The sequence below is a fragment of the Schistocerca cancellata genome, chromosome 4 (genome assembly GCF_023864275.1).
Source record: "Schistocerca cancellata isolate TAMUIC-IGC-003103 chromosome 4, iqSchCanc2.1, whole genome shotgun sequence".
Lineage (NCBI taxonomy): Eukaryota > Metazoa > Arthropoda > Insecta > Orthoptera > Acrididae > Schistocerca > Schistocerca cancellata.
Genome location: NC_064629.1, coordinates 592,278,497 through 592,300,964, shown reverse-complemented (window position 1 = coordinate 592,300,964; position 22,468 = coordinate 592,278,497). Strand labels below are relative to the sequence as shown.

Below are 22,468 nucleotides of genomic sequence, written 5' to 3'. Positions count from 1 at the left end.
GGAAGACACTGCCTGAACGAATACCCAGTGAGAATTCAAAAAATATTGTAGTTATAAATATCTTTCTTAACACAAAGTATTCATGTTCATCCTCGGTGTATATAATGGATGTACAGTTGTGTTTAACATTGTCAGAAATTAAGCACAATATAGCTCAGTTGCATATATGTTCAAATTATCTGCACAATATTCACCAAAAGCTAATTTGGTTACAGAATCCAATAAAAAACAAATTGGATAACCATCTCAAGCATTTCACAGAGGATGAGAATGGACCAAAAATTAATTTCATTGCACCACTACAATATATTTTAAAATTTATATTTGATGTTTAACTGCTGCCAGTCACAACCAAAAACATTTTTGCTAGTAAAAACTAAGTAATGACTTCAAATAAAAAGGCGGGGCAATTCTAGGTTGTTCATTATGTAGTTTCCTATACAGCATAGTGAGCAGAAGGGCAATGATCCTTATGAAGTGACACACAGTACTCAAACCACAAATATTCTCATATTATTGGTGGAATACTCCAGTTATTGTCATTCAAAGCAATCAGGGTTTATATTCTATCAGAATATATTGCAACTGTCTCCAAGTGTTGACTACTTTAGATCCATGCCTGGTAAACACTATGACAAGTATTATACATGGGACAGACTACTGGTTAAAACATGAATTCTTACTTGGGAGCAGCAGTATTAAAGTTATCTTTTAAATTTTCAATTGTTTCCCTACATCACAGTGGCGAATGCTAGTATGGCTCATTCATGAATGTTATTGTCAATTATTTTTTTAAGTCATATGCAACTGAGCTATATTGTGCTTAATTTCTGACAATGTTAAACAACTCTACATCCATTATATACACCGAGGATCTCTTACTTCACTGTCAATTATAATAAATACTAAAGTAGCATAAACTTTATGAATGTCATAATAAAAAATTTATAACACGAGTAGCAACTGCACAGTACATCACTAATTGTAAAGTGAATGCCAAACAATTTCCACTGACAATCTTGTATTGGTGGCAATATGACAGCACACTGTACAACTCTGAAAGGAAATTTTTGGAGTAGGATTAACTGGTGTAATTCTTTTCCAGCAAAAATGGTATATCTTCCACATATTGAATCACTTCAAAGTTCATGTGAAAGCCAGACTACATCTCAGGTATGTAAGTTGTGTGCTCATACCACAATTTTTTTTTCTGGTGCAGTAAATACTATTGTAGTGACTTATCTATCGTGACAAAGCCTGCCTGATGCCTTCAAAATTACTTCATCGTGACACTTCTCTGGCACTATCAAACTTATCATTTAAACTTTGAATTGTTTCACATTGTTGTCAATGTCAAATTCTATGCTTCAACACATCTGCAAGTCCAGTTACTCCACCTAATTTTTATGACTAAAATTTTAGAGCATTTGATCTTAACTGCTACATAAACAATGAAACAGCAGAGTGAACACATTCCTGCACATGCCTCAAGCTGTCATTAGTTCTCAAGCAAACAAAACCATTTGATAAACATATCTAGAATTGACTGCATTAACATTCAAAGAATAGTGGGGAAGAACCCATATGAAGCAAGGAAGGAAGGAAGGAAGGAAGGGTTTAACACAACAACGTCATTACAGCAAGCACACACTCAGATTGTTTCCTTAGGATGGGAAAGGAAATTGGCCATACCCTATCAAAGGAATCATCCCGGTACTCGCCTGGGGCAATTTAGGAAAATCGTGGAAATCCTAAATCTGGATGGCTGGACAAACATTTGAATCCATATGAGCAATAGTGTGTCTTCATTGGCAGTAAACCCACATTATTATCCAATCACCTATTTCCCTATAAATATAACAATCCAGTTACCAAAAAGTTTCCAATTCAATAATTTCATTTTTACACACTACTTTTTCTAAGCATGATCCAATTCACAATCCCCTTTTAAACATCTTCCATGGGAAACTTACGTGCACTAAAGTAGTGCACAGTACTTTGATGGTATGTCTACTTTCAAGCCCCTTTCTCTGCATTACTAAGAATTCTTTGACTCACTCAGATCATATAGTGTAATCGTACAGAGGTATACTCTATTTTTAACGCATTTCCTCCTAATGCAAAGATTTTATTTCATTCATTTATATCTATGTAATCTACAGTGTTCATAATAAGCAGTTTCAGTATCAATGTGTGTACGTCACATATCCATTTTAAAGCGATCACCATATACCAGTAAATTTTACTTTATAGGAAGTAAAGCCACATGTATTAGGGAAGGTAACAGAAGGCATGCATTTTGCACTGTAATTAATGTAACCAATAAACTTTATACAAACAGTATTTGCAGTTATTTTTTGTGCAACTATTGTTGAAACTATAACAAAATGTGCATATTTTATAATTTTTTTCACAGGCAATACTAATGGATGTTGAAAATTATAGAACTGCTATTTTAAACTTATTTCTCTCTAAAGTTTCATTAGTTTTGTTATATTCAAATAATCCATTTGTAAATTTCTTGCACAATCTAATAGTTTCCCCAAAATACAGTCTAGTTAGTAACAGCTGCACCTTTTTTTTTCCTTCAGACAATCTCAAACTTTTCCTTTTTTTTGATGCAATGATTAAAAAGCCACTACACAGCAGATATCTGGTTGTACCATTCTTTTTCCACCAGGTTTTCAAAGCTGAATGACTTTTCATATTTTTGACCATAAATTACTGGGTCATACACAGTTAGCATTTGCTTGTCATGTCAAAAGGGATCTTGGGAATAGTCTTTAGGATTTTCAAATCTATTCAGTTAAATGGTTGACCACTTACACAATACCAGTGGTGCAAGTACCTATACATTCATCTTATTCGGTTAAAATCCGATGCCTGTACGATATCTGGACACTGAAATTGCTAGTTGCTACAATTTAGCAGTGATCCAATAAAGGAGTAAAATTAAAGAAAACTATGAAGTATACACTTACATTATTTACAGCTATTTTGATAAGGATGCATCTGGAAATGACACATTGGTTGGTATCCCACAGGTGCCTGAATGTCAAATATCTGAACAAGCAAGTGTGGTAGCAGCCCTTCAAGATATGTCATGTATAATACTTAAACCAGAATTAATAATTTTGCCATAAAAAAAACTGAACAAATAGGAGTCTCTCCAAATGAAATTATACCTGCCTACCACATAGTTCCACCATCAAATTAATGACAGTATGATCAGCTACCAGAGTGGAGGTTTGTGATACACATCACTTTTAATTATATTAATTCTTACGCTTCTTGAAGCAGCATATGACCTAAAACCACAGGGCTATGTAAACACACTCTTTAACGCCCACTTTGTGCTGACTACACGGATAAGTCAAAACTCCCAGTTTAAGAACACCATTTAGGCGTTTCTACATCATCTCTCAGAACAATAAGAATTGTTGAGCCATAATATCCACACCCCACACTACGAAAAATTTGGCATAACAGCTGATCACTATAGATTACCTAGTAAAATATCGTTTCCAACAGTTCATACTCTCTCTTACACTAAGATGCAAACAAGTACTTTATTATGCAACGAAAGTTCTACAATGTTCAAGCCAAGCTACCGGTATTTAGTTCTGAGGTTATTTTTCAGCTACAATGTACGATACATATACTGTATAGAAATACAAAAACAAATTATGTTCTTAAGCTTTAGATCCATACAATTATTCTTATATATCACAAAATTTAACTTGCTATAGCGTCTTTGTTACAGCCAGCAACGAACATCACAGTACCAACGGCTTTGTAGAGCTGCAGTAAAAGTTATTTGCTTACAACTCAGCAATAATTACGTCAAGACTGGTGTTATTACGTTCAGTACGTTAGTTCTGCATTTGCTGGGGCTATAGCACGGGCAAGGTTACCATTTTAAATGTATGTAATGGAAAATGGGCGTAACTATCAATCAAAATATTTTTGGCAGCGCCAATAATCTGCCCCGTATCAACGTCTCACAAACCGTGCACAAACTGCGAGTGAGATATATGCAAGAAATATATCTTATGCAAAAGAAAACCAATTCGCACGTTAGTGAAAGTATCAGGGATTTATAAATAACTCACTTCTAATGCCTACCTTTTTGGGTTTAAACGCATGTACGGCACTGATCTTTCCAAGTCTGTGGGCCACGTAAAGCACTAATCCGCCTCCTACTGCACATGCTATCGTTCCTGCAAGTATGTTAAATGTTCCCGGCCGGTTGATAGTACTATACGATTTAGTAACACCTGAAAATTTTATAGATATTTGTTGAAATCGTCTACTCAATCGTCCGAGAGTAGCCATGTTGATACGGCTTAGATGTCAGCATGCGAACAGCTGAGGATCTAAGGGGATCACGTCTGCCAACTGCGCACGCACAATATCAACTGCAGCACCCGGTTTACGGGAAGAAAACTGTTATTCCATCTGTTGGCGATGCAACGCGCGTATTTAATTCGTGGTGTGTCTACGAACTGTCCGAAATGACACCGTTATACGTATTATCAAATCTGCTGGTGATGCGACGCGCTTGTGGACAACTGCATTTGATTTGTCTTGCGTACAGTTACTATCTGTATTAACACCGATGTACGGTACTTCATAAACACACGACAAAGAGCTCATGAAACATCTATGCAAGTACTGTCTTGATCCTTTCAACTGTTTTCTTCGGCGATAGTGTAAATATCTCTCCTCTTTCTTTTGACAAGACTAAAATACATACCGCTTTTGGCGATTTATGTTGTTAATATTTATTGAAATATTTTGACGCGCTTTAGGGACCAACTTTGTTTACGAGAGCAACTTGAGCGAGCCATGAACATAACGTCAATTACATGGCAGAGAAACCATTGCATTGAATACTGCCGCTCTTTTTTGTAGTATGGGTGTAATGATATGTTACGTGCTACCTTACGTGCTTTAAATCACGTGTGTCATCTTAATTATTTCAATGTGGGCCATAAGTTGATGGATACAACACATTTTAGAATTTTGCATCTTTGGTGCAGCTGTCCATCATTCTTTCCGTTAGAATTAACGACCTATTATAATAATCTGTTTAATAATTATACAGTAATTTTTCTCTAAATGCTTAAATAGAATCGCACATAGGTGTTCTACACAGTGACTTCAATTTCACGTTCTTGCTGGGACGTACCAGTAACTTCTGGCGAAGTTCTTCAAAGCAGTCTGTTGATTGCGGCAGTGTGGTAGGCTGCTTCATTGTGCTGCAATATGGCATCCCTTTCAGAGTAGGGGATGAATATGTACGAGAGATAAAACGAACTACCAGGAATGGAACGATACATAAATCTGTCATCTGCTATGATCAGGAGACAAAATTTAGCGCCAGATAAGCATTCACCGAGTGAGGTGGCACAGTGGCTAAAGTTCTCATTCGGAAGGAGTTTGGTGCAAGTTGCCACGTGGTGCTCTTGACCTTTTTTCTACCGTGGTTACCGTAATTCAAATCATATGAATGTCAAGACCCTTAATGAAACAGGCCACCGTAGCATTCTTCCCTATTCCTCTCCAAATGAGATAGAGGTCCATTTGTAAATACATCAAGATGAACTTAACCCCTTGTCCCTCTTGCTCCACCAGGAAAAAATTACCAAGATCACGACGCTGCCAGCACTAGCAGGTCTTAAACCAATCTGTATAACATGTTGCTGATGTAACAATATCGCATTCACCACAGCCCACTTCCTTTCTGTGGCACAAGCAGGAATCGATCGAAAGATCAGTATTTTACAAGATTTTTTAAACCATGGATTGGGAAAACGAAGAGGATTACGTCTTAATATAAAATATCTGTGATACTTTAGTTTAGGTTATGACTTTGTGCTGTTTGCCTCTATTGCAGATAAACTGCAACAACACTTTATATGGCAAATTTAAAAGTGAACTGAGCAGCAGCAACTATAATAAAACTAGAACAGTAGGTAAGTGACACAGCGAAAAGAAAGTAATATAAATGAACAATAATGAATTTTTGTATTTGAGGCAGTTGAAGAAAAAAACTGGATCGACAAAAAAAAAAAAAAGCAAGAAGATTCTAAATGCCTTGAGTGCCTTTGGTGAACGAAACTACAGTAGGTTCTCAAGACTAAGTTTTCAACTTGTCCCTAAAGGAAAATTTATAATCTGTGTGTGTTACCAACTTTAACTTATGACCCTAAAATGTCCAATTTTAATGCGAAAAACGAACAAAAACTGAAAAAAGCTCAGCGTCTAAAGTTAAATGTAGTAGGAGAGACAAAGAAACAAACTGATCAAGGAACGAACTGGAGTGGAATGTGTAGTAATGACTGAGATGAAAGTAAAGTTGAGGTAGGGGAGGCATGTAACTGGGCGAAATGACAGCAGATGCTGGTTGACCAAGACAGTTCTTTGCTAAATTCCTAAATATAGGGAAAGACGAGTAGACGCCAATAGAAGATGGGTAGATCACATTAGAAAACATGCACGAACACATGGCTGCATACAGATGACATGGAGAAGTGTGTAGGAGGCCTTATACACACTGCCTGACAACAAAAGTGAAGCACCCAGAAGGGGAGGAGGAAACGAAATTAAACTTGACAGGTTGAGAGGGTATGTGATATTACTACAGTGAATATAAAATCGAGCCAAAGTAAGAAAGAACTTGGCGGTGTGAGCCCACTTACCACTAACGACGTTGCACCCCCTTTGGCCTGGAAGCACGCACTGATTCGGTTGGGAAGGGTGTCATGTTGTTATTGTGGTCTTCAGACCAGAGACTGTTTTAATGCAGCTCTCCATGCTACTCTGTCCTGTGCAAGCTTCTTCATCTCCCAGTACCTGCTGCAACCTACGTCCTGAACCTGGTTAGTGTCTTCATCTCTTGGTCTCCCTCTATGATTTTTACCTCCACGCTGGCCTCCAATACTAAATTGGTGATCCCTTGATGCCTCAAAACATGTCCTACCAACCGATCCCTTCTTCTAGTCAAGTTGTGCCACAAATTTCTCTTCTCCCCAATACTATTCGTTCCTCCTCATTAGTTGTGCGATCTACCCATCTAATCTTCAACATTGTTCTGTAGCACCACATTTCGAAAGCTTCTATTCTCTTCTTGTCTAAACTATATATCGTCCAAAGGGTGTCATAAAGCCGTTTTATTCCCTCTTGAGGCAAGCTGGCCCACAACTGTTGTAACTGGCCCTTGATATCCTGCATACTAATACAAGGACACATGTTGGTCCAACACACAATCTATCTGTGGCAGATTTGGGAACCATATTTGCCACAGCAGTACCTCAAAATCACTCAGAAATTTCATAGATACGCGTGCCTTCTGTGGACGAGCATTGTTCTGTTGAAAAATGGCACTACAATACTGTGGCTTGAGAGGTAACACACGAGGATGCAGAATGTCTGTGACGTACTGTTGTGCCGTCAGAGTTTCCTTAATCACTACAAGCCGTGATCTGAAGTCATATCTGACGGCTCCCCACACCGTGACGCCAGGAGCAACACCTCTGTGTCTCTCCAGAGCACTGGAAGAATGGGACCTCTCCTGAGGTCGCCGCCGTACTCGCCGACGATGTTCATCCAGGATAATGCCGAACCGCGATTCATTACTGAACACAATGCGACTCCAAGCAAGTCCATGCTTCCCAGTCACGGCACCACTCCAGACGCAGCCGTTTGTGTTGTGGTGTCAACGGCAGTCTACACATTGGACGGCTATTCCCTTGTCCGGCCGCTGCTAGTATCCGACCAATATTGCAGGATGTCACAGAAAGTTGCAGAGAGTCGATTACTTGTTCAAGGATGGCAGTTACTGATGGAGAAGCTACTGCCCGCATCTCGTGGTCGTGCGGCAGCGTTCTCGCTTCCCACGCCCGGGTTCCCGGGTTCGATTCCCGGCGGAGTCAGGGATTTTCTCTGCCTCGTGATGGCTGGGTGTTGTGTGCTGTCCTTAGGTTAGTTAGGTTTAATTAGTTCTAAGTTCTAGGCGACTGATGACCTCAGCAGTTGAGTCGCATAGTGCTCAGAGCCATTTGAACCATTTTTGAGGAGCTACTATTTGCCTGGTGCGTAATACGGCGATCCTACTTTGAGGTAATCAGACAAGATCTACCAGAACCTTGACTGCGAGTATGCTTGCCCTCAGGTTCGCATGCTGTCCAACCTGGGACCACTGTCATATCTGAATGTCCCACAAATCTGGGTGTTCCACGATTCGACTAGCTCACCCAACGGAGATCCACAATGAGGCCCCTTTGAAATTCTGTCTGATTCTGGTAACGCTATCTCGCACAAGTATGCGGCATCTTCGTGTCCTTCGCAGTGATCACTCAAGATTTGATGCTTTTCTTACCCTTTATGCACCCTACTAGACCTGGTAACAAAACTTAGCGCGTTCAACACTAATGCGCCCTGGTGGCCGTTTTCCGAGCCACAGAGAACTGCGACTCTTAATCAGTTACAAACCCAACCCTGGTGTATATGTTTACGATGTTACACTGACCACGTCTTTCGGGTGCTTAACTTTTGTTGTCAGAGTGAGTTTTAGAGGATGTCGAATGGTTCATGATAATGATAATCCAGCGTCAAAATTGCTTTGCGAATTGTACCCGGTATCGCCAATGAAGCATAAGAGCACGTATGTTTATAGAACTCGTCCCCTGCAGCAGACTGATAAATGACATAGTTCTGCTATCTGTTGGTTAGGTACACGCCTCGCATCTCCCTGAGTCATTTGCTTCGAGAGACGATCTACAGTTGCTCGCTCACCTGTAACGACGAACTTCCACAGGGACCGCTCTCCTCATACCACGAGTGAGATGCATACCTTAGCCTACAACACATAACTTACAGTTTAAACACCAAAATACTGTCGTGAAAAATTAAAAAATCACAATTAATAGTTGCAAAAATTTGGTATATTCTAACAAAATACGGTACATTATTTATTTTTAACTGCTGTCTGTGTATTACATATTTCCTCTCAACGAGGCTCAGAACAGGATGGTCTGCAGCTGTGGAACCACCCTTCTAAAACAAAAACAGGTGAACAAACAAAAAAATTTGAAATCAAGTAGTATGAGATAGGAGAGAGGGAAAATCTGGGAAGCTATGTTACAACAAAGCAGCCCTTTTTGGAGCCGCCATACTAGATTTAACTCGTAATTTTTCAGATAGGTAAGGGATCATGTGCAATATGAAGCAGATGGAGAATGACACAAGAAAAACAACAGTGTCTTTCATTCTGGGAAGCTATGTTACAACAAAGCGGCCCTTTTTGGAGCCGCCATACTAGATTTAACTCGTAATTTTTCAGATAGGTAAGGGATCATGTGCAATATGAAGCAGATGGAGAATGACACAAGAAAAACAACAGTGTCTTTCATTTAATCATAACTTTATTCATTCTAGAGATATGACTGATGTTCCTTCTTTACCGGTGACTTGAAAGTTGATGACGTTAACACAAATCGAACACCATGAGACCGTCGTGATATCAGGAGAGAGGAGCATCCGTGTTGTCGCAGAGGATCTCAACTTGCACTATCCAGACGGACCATTCGTTACCCAGACTGCGATGGTTAGTTAGTTAGTTACACGTTCCACAGAGCATTTGAACGGTCCTTTTATCAAAATGATTTATGAACACTGTCATTTTATTACTACTCACGCAACTACACTTAAAACGGTTTTCTTTCTTTTTTTAACTGGCTATTAGTTTTGAAGTAGCAATTCGCGAATAGAATAGGAGCTATCTAAGAGAAATGATTTTAAATTAGATTTAAAACTTGCTTCAGTCCCTGTCGGGTATTTTATGTTATTGGGCAATTGGTCAAAAATTTTTATTGCTGCATATTGAACTCCGCTCTGAGCCACAGACAGCTTTAACAATGGGTAATAAAGGTGATTTTTCCCTCTAGTGTTGTTAGGTATGTACATCACTGTTCTTCTCAATGTATTGGATTATTTATGACGAATTTCTTTAGCGAAAATATGTATTGTGAATGCGCAGTTAAAATTCCTAGCTCCTTGAAGAGGCGCCTACATGACGCCCCTGGGTGAACACCACGTATTATTCTCACTGCCCGCTTTTGTGCAGTCAGTACTTTCTAAGTCGTGCGACATTATTACAGAGTGGAAATAGGCAAAATATGTAAGGAAGTTTATACGTTTGTTTCCAAGATTGGCAATTATACGAAAAGCGAAAGCTGCTGAACATAATTGTTTGACAAGCTCAGTAATATGCTTCTTTCAGTCCAAGTTCTCATCAATATATACACCCAGTAATTTGGAGCGATCCATCCTACTTACTGACTCCTGGTCATTTGCTACATCATTTGTTGGTATAACTGTCTGTTGCACAGAACTGAATGTAGGGAAAGTCCATTTTCAGAGAATCGCTTAATAATTCCTTGGAAAATATCATTTACTAAGTCTTCTGTCGGTTTTTCTCTAATGGGATTTATTATAACACTAGCATCATCTGCAAAAAGTACCAGTTTTGGTTGATGAATGTTAAGTGGAAGGTCATTTACATATATAACGAGTATGACTGGACCCAAAATTGAACCCTGTAGGACTCCCTTTGCAATTTTTACCCAAGTCACTAAAATTTTCTACGTTTCCAACATTGTCTGAATTATGCAACACAATCTTTTGCATTCCGTTTGTCAAGTATAATTCAAACCAAATGCATGTAAATCCATAATTCCATAAAACTTGAGTTTTCTAATAGAGTGTAATGATCTACACAATCAAAAGCCTGGGAGAGATCACAAAAAAACAGCATTATTATTTAAGGTTTTTACTTTTTGATGAACGAATGTACATCTACATCTACATCATTACTCTGCAATTCACATTTAAGTGCTTGGCAGAGGGTTCATCGAACCACAATCATACTATCTCCCTACCATTCCACTCCCGAACAGCGCGCGGGAAAAACGAACACCTAAACCTTTCTGTTCGAGCTCTGATTTCTCTTATTTTATTTTGATGATCATTCCTACCTATGTAGGTTGGGCTCAACAAAATATTTTCGCATTCGGAAGAGAAAGTTGGTGACTGAAATTTCGTAAATAGATCTCGCCGCGACGAAAAACGTCTTTGCTTTAATGACTTCCATCCCAACTCGCGTATCATATCTGCCACAAACTCTCCCCTATTACGTGATAATACAAAACGAGTTGCCCTTTTTTTCACCCTTTCGATGTCCTCCGTCAATCCCACCCGGTAAGGATCCCACACCGCGCAGCAATATTCTAACAGAGGACGAACGAGTGTAGTGTAAGCTGTCTCTTTAGTGGACTTGTTGCATCTTCTAAGTGTCCTGCCAATGAAACGCAACCTTTGTCTCGCCTTCCCCACAATATTATGTATGTGGTCTTTCCAACCGAAGTTGTTCGTAATTTTAACATCCAGGTACTTAGTTGAATTGACAGCCTTGAGAATTGTGCTGTTTATCGAGTAATCGAATTCAAACGGATTTCTTTTGGAACTCATGTGGATCACCTCACACTTTTCGTTATTTAGCGTCAACTGCCACCTGCCACACCATACAGCAATCTTTTCTAAATCGTTTTGCAACTGATATTGGTCTTCGGATGACCTTAATAGACGGTAAATTACAGCATCATCTGTGAACAACCTAAGGGAACTGCTCAGATTGTCACCCAGGTCATTTATATAGATCAGGAACAGCAGAGGTCCCAGAACGCTACCCTGGGGAACACCTGATATCATTCAGTTTTACTCGATGATTTGCCGTCTATTACTACGAACTGCGACCTTCCTGACAGGAAATCACGAATCCAGTCGCACAACTGAGACGATACCCCATAGGCCCGCAGCTTGATTAGAAGTCGCTTGTGAGGAACGGTGTCAAAAGCTTTCCGGAAATCTAGCAATACGGAATCAACTTGAGATCCCCTGTCGATAGCGGCCATTACTTCGTGCGAATAAAGAGCTAGCTGCGTTGCACGAGAACGATGTTTTCTGAAACCATGCTGATTACGTATCAATAGATCGTTCCCTTCGAGGTGATTCATAATGTTTGAATACAGTTATATTCTCCAAAACCCTACTGCAAACTGACGTCAATGATGTAGGTCTGTAGTTCGATGGATTACTCCTACTACCCTTCTTAAACACTGGTGCGACCTGCGCAATTTTCCAATCTGTAGGTAGAGATCTATCGGTGAGCGAGCGGTTGTATATGATTGCTAAGTAGGGAGCTATTGTATCAGCGTAATCTGAAAGGAAGCTAATCGGTATACAATCTGGACCTGAAGACTTGCCGGTATCAAGCGATTTGAGTTGCTTCGCAACCCCTAATGTATCTACTTCTAAGAAACTCATGCTAGCAGCTGTTCGTGTTTCAAATTCTGGAATATTCCATTCGTCTTCCCTGGTCAAGGAATTTCGGGAACTGGCTGTTGAAACTTCTCAAGAAATTCCTGACACTGGCTACGCCCCCCCCCAAAAAAAAAAACAAAAAAAAAGTAAACCGAAATCTGGACGATGGAAAATGGCTTTGGATGAAGCAACTCCTACAACTGTTCTGGCATCGTTCAGTAAGGACACATTTTTCACCGCATCTCGTAGAAAACTTGCTTCAGCCGTACATAAATAATGAAAAATTTTGCCACACATAAATGGCACTCTTACTAAATGCAAATGTCACATCTCACCTAGGACGACCTTGATCGTTGAGTTCAATTTGCAGAATGGGCGACACGCAGGCTGGACGAAAAGCAGCGTTTCTCTTGTGATGGACTGTTTACCGATTCAGCCAATTCCTATGTGAACGAGAGGTGAATAAACAGGATCACATACTTCTCATATGTCAACCCTCTCTAGATTTATCCGCTGAAGGTAGTTGGTGCATCGAAAGTGATGGTTTGGTATCGAATATAGGGATCTTGTATTGTTAGGCCCTCCTTAATTCATAGTATGCTAACAACAACTCGTTGTGTGCAGCTGTCAGACGACGTGCTGCCATCACTTCTATCTGAAGACGGGACACTTTCAACTTCCTTTCAGCTTGATAGTGCCATTTCATTATGGACTAGCTTTTAGGCCCTACCTATTCCCCATCACACCAGCCAGTTAGAAGGACTGAAATAGCAAAAATTTAGAAGAGTTTCGATGGTGGTTCTAATGCTTCGTTTGTCCTACACAATTTCCCCTCACCGGAATACAGAGCACATAACATCCATACACCCATGCGGGACTGTCAGAAAAGTCTTCTTTGGGATGTTCAACTCGCACATCACATTAATTTGGGTATTGATTATGTCGTCAAAGCGCTGATTCATTATGTGAATTTCGATTTTTTTTCGTTTTTGTTAGGTGAATATTGATAAAACTAAGATTCGTCACCTGTCACGACTTCTTCGAGAAACGAATGGTCTATGTATCGCATTTCGATCAAGTCGCGGCAGGCGTCCACACGTCGTTATTTTTGTTTGGGAGACAATTTGTGGGACGCATTTTGCACACTGGTTTCTCTTCTTCAGAAACCTTCTGGAGAATGTCTTGAACACTAGATTGAGTGAAGTTGATCCACTGCGATTTGTGACCGAACTGACACACTGTGGCCGCACATCCACTACTTAGCACTGCCTACTAACAACTGACTGGTCGAATGTAAATCTGTTGTTTAAAATTGTTAGTTCAAGTTGCTACAGTAATTACTGTACTGACATCGCTCATACGCCAGGAATAATATCAGCCTCGGAATTTTCTGGACGGACGGTAATACCTAGTTTCCTCGGGGATAGATACACTGTTCGATCAAAAGTATCCAGACACCCTCAGAAACATACGTTTTTCATATTAGGTGCATTGTGCTGCCACCTACTGCCGGGTACTCCATATCAGCGACTTCAGTAGTCATTAGACACCGTGAGAGAGCAGAATGGGGCGTTCCGCGGAACTCAAGGACTTCCAAAGTGGTCAGGTGATTGGGTGTCACTTGTGTTATACGTCTGTACGCGAGATTTTCACACTCCTAAACATCCCTAGGTACACTGCTTCCGATGTGAAAGTTAAGTGGAAACGTGAAGGGATACGTACAGCACAAAAGCGTACAGGCCGACCTTGTCTGTTGACTGACAGAGACCACCGACAGTTGAATCAAACGGCTCTGAGCACTATGGGACTTAACATCTGAGGTCATCAGTACCATAGAACTTAGAACTACGAGGTGCATTCAAGTTCTAAGGCCTCCGATTTTTTTCCCGGGCTGGAAAGAGATTGAAACATGCGCATCGTTTTAAAATGAGACCGCGTTCATTGTCAGTACGTCCCAGAGATGGCAGCACCGTATGGCAGATGGAATTTTACCGCCAGCGGCGAGAATGAGAACTGTTTTAAATACTTAAAATGGCAACGTTTTCCTTTCTTGAACAGCGTGCAATCATTCGCTTTCTGAATTTGCGTGGTGTGAAACCAATTGAAATTCATCGACAGTTGAAGGAGACATGTGGTGATGGAGTTATGGATGTGTCGAAAGTGCGTTCGTGGGTGCGACAGTTTAATGAAGGCAGAACATCGTGTGACAACAAACCGAAACAACCTCGGGCTCGCACAAGCTGGTCTGACGACATGATCGAGAAAGTGGAGAGAATTGTTTTGGGGGATCGCCGAATGACTGTTGAACAGATCGCCTCCAGAGTTGGCATTTCTGTGGGTTCTGTGCACACAATCCTGCATGACGACCTGAAAATGCGAAAAGTGTCATCCAGGTGGGTGCCACGAATGCTGACGGACGACCACATGGCTGCCCGTGTGGCATGTTGCCAAGCAATGTTGACGCACAACGACAGCATGAATGGGACTTTCTTTTCGTCGGTTTTGACAATGGATGAAACGTGGATGCCATTTTTCAATCCAGAAACAAAGCGCCAGTCAGCTCAATGGAAGCACACAGATTCACCGCCACCAAAAAAAATTCGGGTAACCGCCAGTGCTGAAAAAATGATGGTGTCCATGTTCTGGGACAGCGAGGGCGTAATCCTTACCCATTGCGTCCCAAAGGGCACTACGGTAACAGGTGCATCCCACGAAAATGTTCTGAAGAACAAATTCCTTCCTGCACTGCAACAAAAACGTCCGGGAAGGGCTGCGCGTGTGCTGTTTCATCAAGACAACGCACCCGCACATCGAGCTAACGTTACGCAACAGTTTCTTCGTGATAACAACTTTGAGGTGATTCCTCATGCTCCCTACTCACCTGACCTGGCTCCTAGTGACTTTTGGCTTTTTCCAACAATGAAAGACACTCTCCGTGGCCGCACATTCACCAGTCGTGCTGCTATTGCCTCAGCGATTTTCCAGTGGTCAAAACAGACTCCTAAAGAAGCCTTCGCCGCTGCCATGGAATCATGGCGTCAGCGTTGTGAAAAATGTGTACGTCTGCAGGGCGATTACGTCGAGAAGTAACGCCAGTTTCATAGATTTCGGGTGAGTAGTTAATTAGAAAAAAAAATCGGAGGCCTTATAACTTGAATGCACCTCGTACTTAAATCTAACTAACCTAAGGACACCACACAACACCCAGTCATCACGAGGCACAGAAAATCCCTGACCCCGCCGGGAATCGAACCAGGGAACCCGGGCGCGGGAGCCGACAGTTGAAGAGTTGAATCTACATCTACATCTACATCTATACTCCGCGAGCCACCTTACGGTGTGTGGCGGAGGGTACTTATTGTACCACTATCTGATCCCCCCTTCCCTGTTCCATTCACGAATTGTGCGTGGGAAGAACGACTGCTTGTAAGTCTCCGTATTTGCTCTAATTTCTCGGATCTTTTCGTTGTGATCATTACGCGAGATATATGTGGGCGGTAGTAATATGTTGCCCATCTCTTCCCGGAATGTGCTCTCTCGTAATTTCGATAATAAACCTCTCCGTATTGCGTAACTCCTTTCTTGAAGTGTCCGCCACTGGAGCTTGTTCAGCATCTCCGTAACGCTCTCGCGCTGACTAAATGTCCCCATGACGAATCGCGCTGCTTTTCGCTGGATCATGTCTATCTCTTCTATTAATCCAACCTGGTAAGGGTCCCATACTGATGAGCAATACTCAAGAATCGGACGAACAAGCGTTTTGTAAGCTACTTCTTTCGTCGACGAGTCACATTTTCTTAGAATTCTTCCTATGAATCTCAACCTGGCGCCTGCTTTTCCCACTATTTGTTTTATGTGATCATTCCACTTCAGATTGCTCCGGATAGTAACTCCTAAGTATTTTACGGTCGTTACCGCTTCCAATGATTTACCACCTATGGCATAATCGTACTGGAATGGATTTCTGCCCCTATGTATGCGCATTATATTACATTTATCTACGTTTAGGGAAAGCTGCCAGCTGTCGCACCATGCATTAATCCTCTGCAGGTCTTCCTGGAGTACGTACGAGTCTTCTGATGTTGCTACTTTCTTGTAGACAACCGTGTCATCTGCAAATAGCCTCACGGAGCTACCGATGTTGTCAACTAAGTCATTTATGTATATTGTAAACAATAAAGGTCCTATCACGCTTCCTTGCGGTACTCCCGAAATTACCTCTACATCTGCAGATTTTGAACCGTTAAGAATGACATGTTGTGTTCTTTCTTCTAGGAAATCCTGAATCCAATCACAAACCTGGTCCGATATTCCGTAAGCTCGTATTTTTTTCACTAAACGCAAGTGCGGAACCGTATCAAATGCCTTCCTGAAGTCCAGGAATACGGCATCAATCTGCTCGCCAGTGTCTACGGCACTGTGAATTTCTTGGGCAAATAGGGCGAGCTGAGTTTCACATGATCTCTGTTTGCGGAATCCATGTTGGTTATGATGAAGGAGATTTGTATTATCTAAGAACGTCATAATACGAGAACACAAAACATGTTCCATTATTCTACAACAGATTGACGTAAGCGAAATAGGCCTATAATTATTCGCATCTGATTTATGACCCTTCTTGAAAATGGGAACGACCTGCGCTTTCTTCCAGTCGCTAGGTACTTTACGTTCTTCCAGCGATCTACGATAAATTGCTGATAGAAAGGGGGCAAGTTCTTTAGCATAATCACTGTAGAATCTTATGGGTATCTCGTCTGGTCCGGATGCTTTTCCGCTACTAAGTGATAGCAGTTGTTTTTCAATTCCGATATCGTTTATTTCAATATTTTCCATTTTGGCGTCCGTGCGATGGCTGAAGTCAGGGACCGTGTTACGATTTTCCGCAGTGAAACAGTTTCGGAACACTGAATTCAGTATTTCTGCCTTTCTTCGGTCGTCCTCTGTTTAGGTGCCATCGTGGTCAACGAGTGACTGAATAGGGTTATTTAGATCCGCTTACCGATTTTACATATGACCAAAACTTTTTAGGGTTCTTGTTTAGATTGTTTGCCAATGTTTTATGTTCGAATTCGTTGAATGCTTCTCTCATTGCTCTCTTTAGACATCTATCCAGACCATAACACAGGAATTCCACTGCAAGTACTATGACTGCTAGGTGGGAGGTGAGAAAACGCGGATTTCATGGTCGAGCGGCTGCTCATAAGCCACACATCACGCCAGTAAATGCCAAACGACGCCTCGCTTGGTGTAGGGAGCGTAAACATTGGACGATTGCACATTGGAAAAACGTTGTGTGGAGTGACGAATCACGCAACACATTGTGGCGATCCGATGGTGGGCTGTGGGTATGGCGATTGTCCAGTGAACGTCATCTGCCAGCGTGTGTAGTGCCAACAGTAAAATTCGGAGGCGGTGGTGTTATGATGTGGTCGTGTATTTCATTGAGGGGGCTTGCACCCCTTGTTACTTTGCGTAGCTCTATCACAGCACAGGCCTACAATGATGTTTTAAGCACCTTCTTGCTTCCAACTATTGAAGAGCAATTGGCGATTGCATCTTTCAACACGATCGAGCACCTGCTCATAATGCACGGCCTGTGGCGTAGTGGTTACACGACAATAACATCACTGTAATGGAATGGCCTGCACAGAGTCCCGTCCTGAATCCTATAGAACACCTTTGGGATGTTTTGGAAGGCTGACTTCGTGCCAGGTCTCACCCACCAACATCGACACCTCAGTGCAGCACTCCGTGAAGAATGGGCTACCATTCTCCAAGAAACCTTCCAGCACCTGATTGAACTTATGCCTGCGAGAGTGGAAGCTGTCATTAAGGCTATGGGTGGGCCAACACCATATTGGATTCCAGCATTACCGGTTGAGGGTGCCACGAACTTGTAAGTAATTTTCAGCCAGGTGTCCGGATACTTTTGATCACATAGAGGTCTGGTGGAGTGGCCGCCTCCTAATCCGGATTTTTAGTCCAATAAATTTCTATCTGTGGGAACGCTTGAAGGCAGTTGTGTATGCAGTGAAGATGGAAAACCTTGCGCACCTCAGGGAGTCAATTGTTGATGCTCTATCCTGCATTTCAGTAGATAACACCCACCTCACAACGTGCTGGACAACACGTCCGAGCACATCTTATAAGCTTTATATGGTATCGCCAGCAGCTGCCTTGCTCTGAACAAAATGCTATAGAGTTCGAGAGTGAATAAAGCTATCGCCAAATGAAAGACACCAATGTTTCTCTCACGTAATTCTCTGTCTGCCTGATATGTCACATAGCACCCTTTCCATGCAAAATTACGAGTTGCATACAGAATGGTGGCTTCTAAAGTAGCCATCATATTGATGATACAGCCTCAGAGGTTTCCTCCCTCTCCCATCCCTTATTACTTGACTTTAAATTTCTGTTTATTCTTTTGATTTTGTTTTGGAAATTTGTGGTAAGGTCTTATGGGACCAAACTGCTGTCATCGGTCCCTAAGCCTACACACTACTTAACCTAACTTAAACTAATTTACTCTAAGGACAACACACACACCCATGCCCGAGGGAGGACTCGCACCTCCGTCGGGGGGAGCCGCGTCAACCGTGAAGGCGCCCGAGACCGCTCGGCTACCCCACGCGACGATTTTGTTTTAATAGGGTAGTTTCGTACCTGTGGATCACCCTGTACTTCTGTACTGTCGTTATCCGGCGAGGTCTATCAGATATTCTGTCGATATTATACTTGTCAGAATATTTAGTTACGCTAATTATACCAACTTCCTAACAAAGTCGTGTAATGAATTGAGTAACAACTCCCTTCCATACCGGCGTGCTACAGGCACAAAGTTAGGGCTTTCAGCTATTAGGTCTTCAGACGTTTGTAACACGACAAAACAGTCATACTCCTGTGACGACCTTTCACTTATTTCACGTATATATTCAGCATAAGGTCCGCAACCACCGAGGAGAATATACACTGTACTTTCGCCCACCTGTTTCGCAGTCATCCCACCACGTACGCCAGGTATTGGCGATCATAGTCCTGATATGTGCTTGATCAAAAGCATGTTCTTCCATTAAATACTCTAGCTCATCACACATTTGTTTTCTCATCCTGCAGTTTGTTGCCTTATAACGTTACCTACGAGGCCAACTCCCTCTATAACTGGCAACGCATCATTCGGAAATGTTCTGGAGGCGCTTGCGCTCCATAAAAAGAGCTCCCACTGCACATTTCGGAGGTTCTTTCTCTTTTCTAGGGTAAGTCTGTCCTCGCAGATGCTAGTGTCTAAACCGCTAAGGTGATTTTATCTGAGCAAATTAGACAGATATCTTCATTATCTTATTTGTTGAGAACTTTAAGTATAAACATGTTCACTTCAGAGAAGTGAGCCGTGAAATTTCATAGCTCATTGAAACGGATTCCACTAATACGGCATGTTTTGTCTTCTAACTGCTACTTCATTTACTCTGATAGTTCACCCTCGTGGATTTATCAAGTACCGTATTCATTTAACTTCTCTCTCTTTCGTGTTCAACCTTGTGGTTGGTTTGCACCAGTTACGCGATTCTCCTCTTCTGTCTGCCTTATTCTTTATTTCGGCGCACGTAGTGCATCCCACTAAATATTACGAAAATAAAATTTATTAATGTTTGATTGCAAGCAGCAACATCTTCTTGTTATTGCGCTCGACTTTGTTTCAGTTTCTTTTTTCCAAGGTCCATTAATTACGTAAGAAACTTTTATAATTAAGGATTTTTACATATATATTTTTGGAGGTGGTTATTGCCTTAGTTTCAGCATGCCACCATGATTTGCAAGCCGTTTGATTCACCTGTCCATATACTCCCCGGTACTTTAGCCATACGACGGTTTTCTAATGTAGCATACGACTGCAGCGTGTGCTAGTCCCAGTTTGACCCTGGTGCTGGAGGCACATCTGTACAGAGTGCCGGAAGATCGACACCAACACCTTGGCCATGAACAGTGGTGTCCTCAATTACTTCTCGAGCTGAGATGGTGGGTGCTTCCAGTCCATCGTTTATGTCTTACTATCTGGTTCGTAATGGTTTACCCATTTCGTGACTTCTGTCACAGTTCGATCGAGAGCGGCGGCTCCTTCACGCGCATAACAGTCCCGGTGCTTGTGAGACAATGTCTGCAGCGTACATCTGCCATAATAGGGCAGCCACCTTGGTAACCATTGATTACGCACTTCCCCATAGACAGGATAATCCTGGATCGTATTGTGAACAGATCCGTGACTCACGGTAAATCCATAACAAAATAATGCACCTACTGTCGCAATCTGCTGTGTCGTTGTCTCAGTTCGCGTATACATTGCTCTTCCACCACGTTGTTCGTTGCTGACATCACGTCTTTTCACGAATTCATAGATTTTTCTTCAACATAAACAAATTTATTCATTCGGAATCTTCAGGACCTCTGATCACAAATAACGATGAATCTTCGCTGTTCTTGAACAGTGCGTATCGACAGTGTCACTGCCATGTTGTAGGAGTACGCACTTATGTACAGCCGCATATCACTCAGTCACCACGATTTCTTCCTGGCATTTTGTTAAGGAACTATTGTTGTTTCTGCAACACAAATTGTATTGTCTGTACGTCGCCATGAAAGCTGTAATAACATTCCTGTTATCTGGCCCTATCCCTTCGTACTTTCCTCTTCTAGCAAAGATAGAAAAAAAAAATGGTTCAAATGGCTCTGAGCACTATGGGACTTAACTTCTGAGGTCATCAGTCCCCTAGAACTTAGAACTACTTAAACCTAACTATCCTAAGGACATCACACACATCCATGCCCGAGGCAGGATTCGAACCTGCGACCGTAGCGGTCGCGCGGTTCCAGACTGTAGCGCCTAGAACCGCTCGGTCACCCTGACCGACTAGCAAAGATCATTGCTGCCTTAATAAGTAGTCTTTCGCGTGATTAACCTTTCTGGTGCAGGTGTTTTAGTAGTAGCTCCATATTTACGTTCCGAAATGTGAGGTTGCAAAGTGAACGCTACTGGTATCCCTTCGTATCAGTGGCCATAGGCAGTTATAACAAAAATGGATACCAAAATACAAAGGGTAGCTACAACAAACAGGAAAATTCATATATTCAGCAAACGAGACAGAGACGCAGTAGTGTCTTATCAACTTGAAACTTTTAGCTCAGTACAGGAGCTGATAATGCACTGGATAGATATGTACTCAGTAGAACAGTTCGTAATGGAAGAGAGCCTCCATCGTATACAGTCATTGTAAAGAAACTTTTAAAGAATCAGAGATTGCTGCATAAAAGGTATAAAACAAAACATAGGGCTATAGATAGAGAGATACTGAATGAAACGTGTTTGGCAGTCAAGAGAGCAATCCATGAAGCCTTCAGTGACTGCTGTAGCAGAATATTTTCGAAAGATATTTGACAGTACCTAAAGAAATTCTGTTCGTATGTAAATGCTATTAGTGGCACCAAAGTTAGCGTCCAGTCACACATGGACAAGGCAGGAACTGAAACTGAGAGTAGCAAAGCAAAAGTAGGGATGCTTAACTCTGTTTTCAAATGTTCCTTTAAAAAGGAAAACCCAGGAGTACTGTCCCAGTTTAAACCTCGTATGACTGTAAAGATCAGTAAAATAGATATGAGTGTCAGTGGCGTTGAGAAACAGCTGAAATAGTCAAACTCGAACAAAGCTCCAGGGCCAGACGGAATTCCTATTATATTTTATACCCAGTTTACGACAGAGTTAGCCCCTCTCTTAGCTATAATCTACCGTAGATCTCTCGAAAGAAACGGTGGCCAGTATCTGGAAGAAAACACAAGTCACCCTTGTGCAACAAGGACAGTAGAAGAGATCCACAAAACTACCGTGCAATATTCTTGACATCTATTTGTTGTTGAATCTTAGAACATATTATGAGCTCAAACATAATGAGGTATCTCGAACAGAACGACCACTTCCATGCCAACCAGCATGAATTTCGAAATCATAGGTCATGTGAAACAAAAATCGCACTTCCCTGAAATGACATCCTGTCAGCCCTAGGTCAAGGTAGTCAGACAGATGCAGTAGTTCTCGATT

General features: G+C 41.6%; 1 protein-coding gene across 4 annotated transcripts in view; it reads right to left on the bottom strand.

The window, feature by feature from the left end:
• The window catches only part of LOC126184279 (calcium uptake protein 3, mitochondrial), a 638,951-nt gene extending 634,573 nt beyond the window's left edge, over nucleotides 1–4,378 (bottom strand). For 2 of the 4 annotated variants that reach the window (XM_049926653.1, XM_049926655.1), the window contains exon 1: nucleotides 4,126–4,378. In XM_049926653.1, the coding sequence (XP_049782610.1) occupies nucleotides 4,126–4,335 (210 nt within the window). In that variant the 5' untranslated portion in view covers nucleotides 4,336–4,378. The remainder of the gene's footprint in view (nucleotides 1–4,125) is intronic. The other 2 variants (XM_049926654.1, XM_049926656.1) reach the window with 2 other exon arrangements.
• Nucleotides 4,379–22,468: the final 18,090 nt, after the last annotated feature.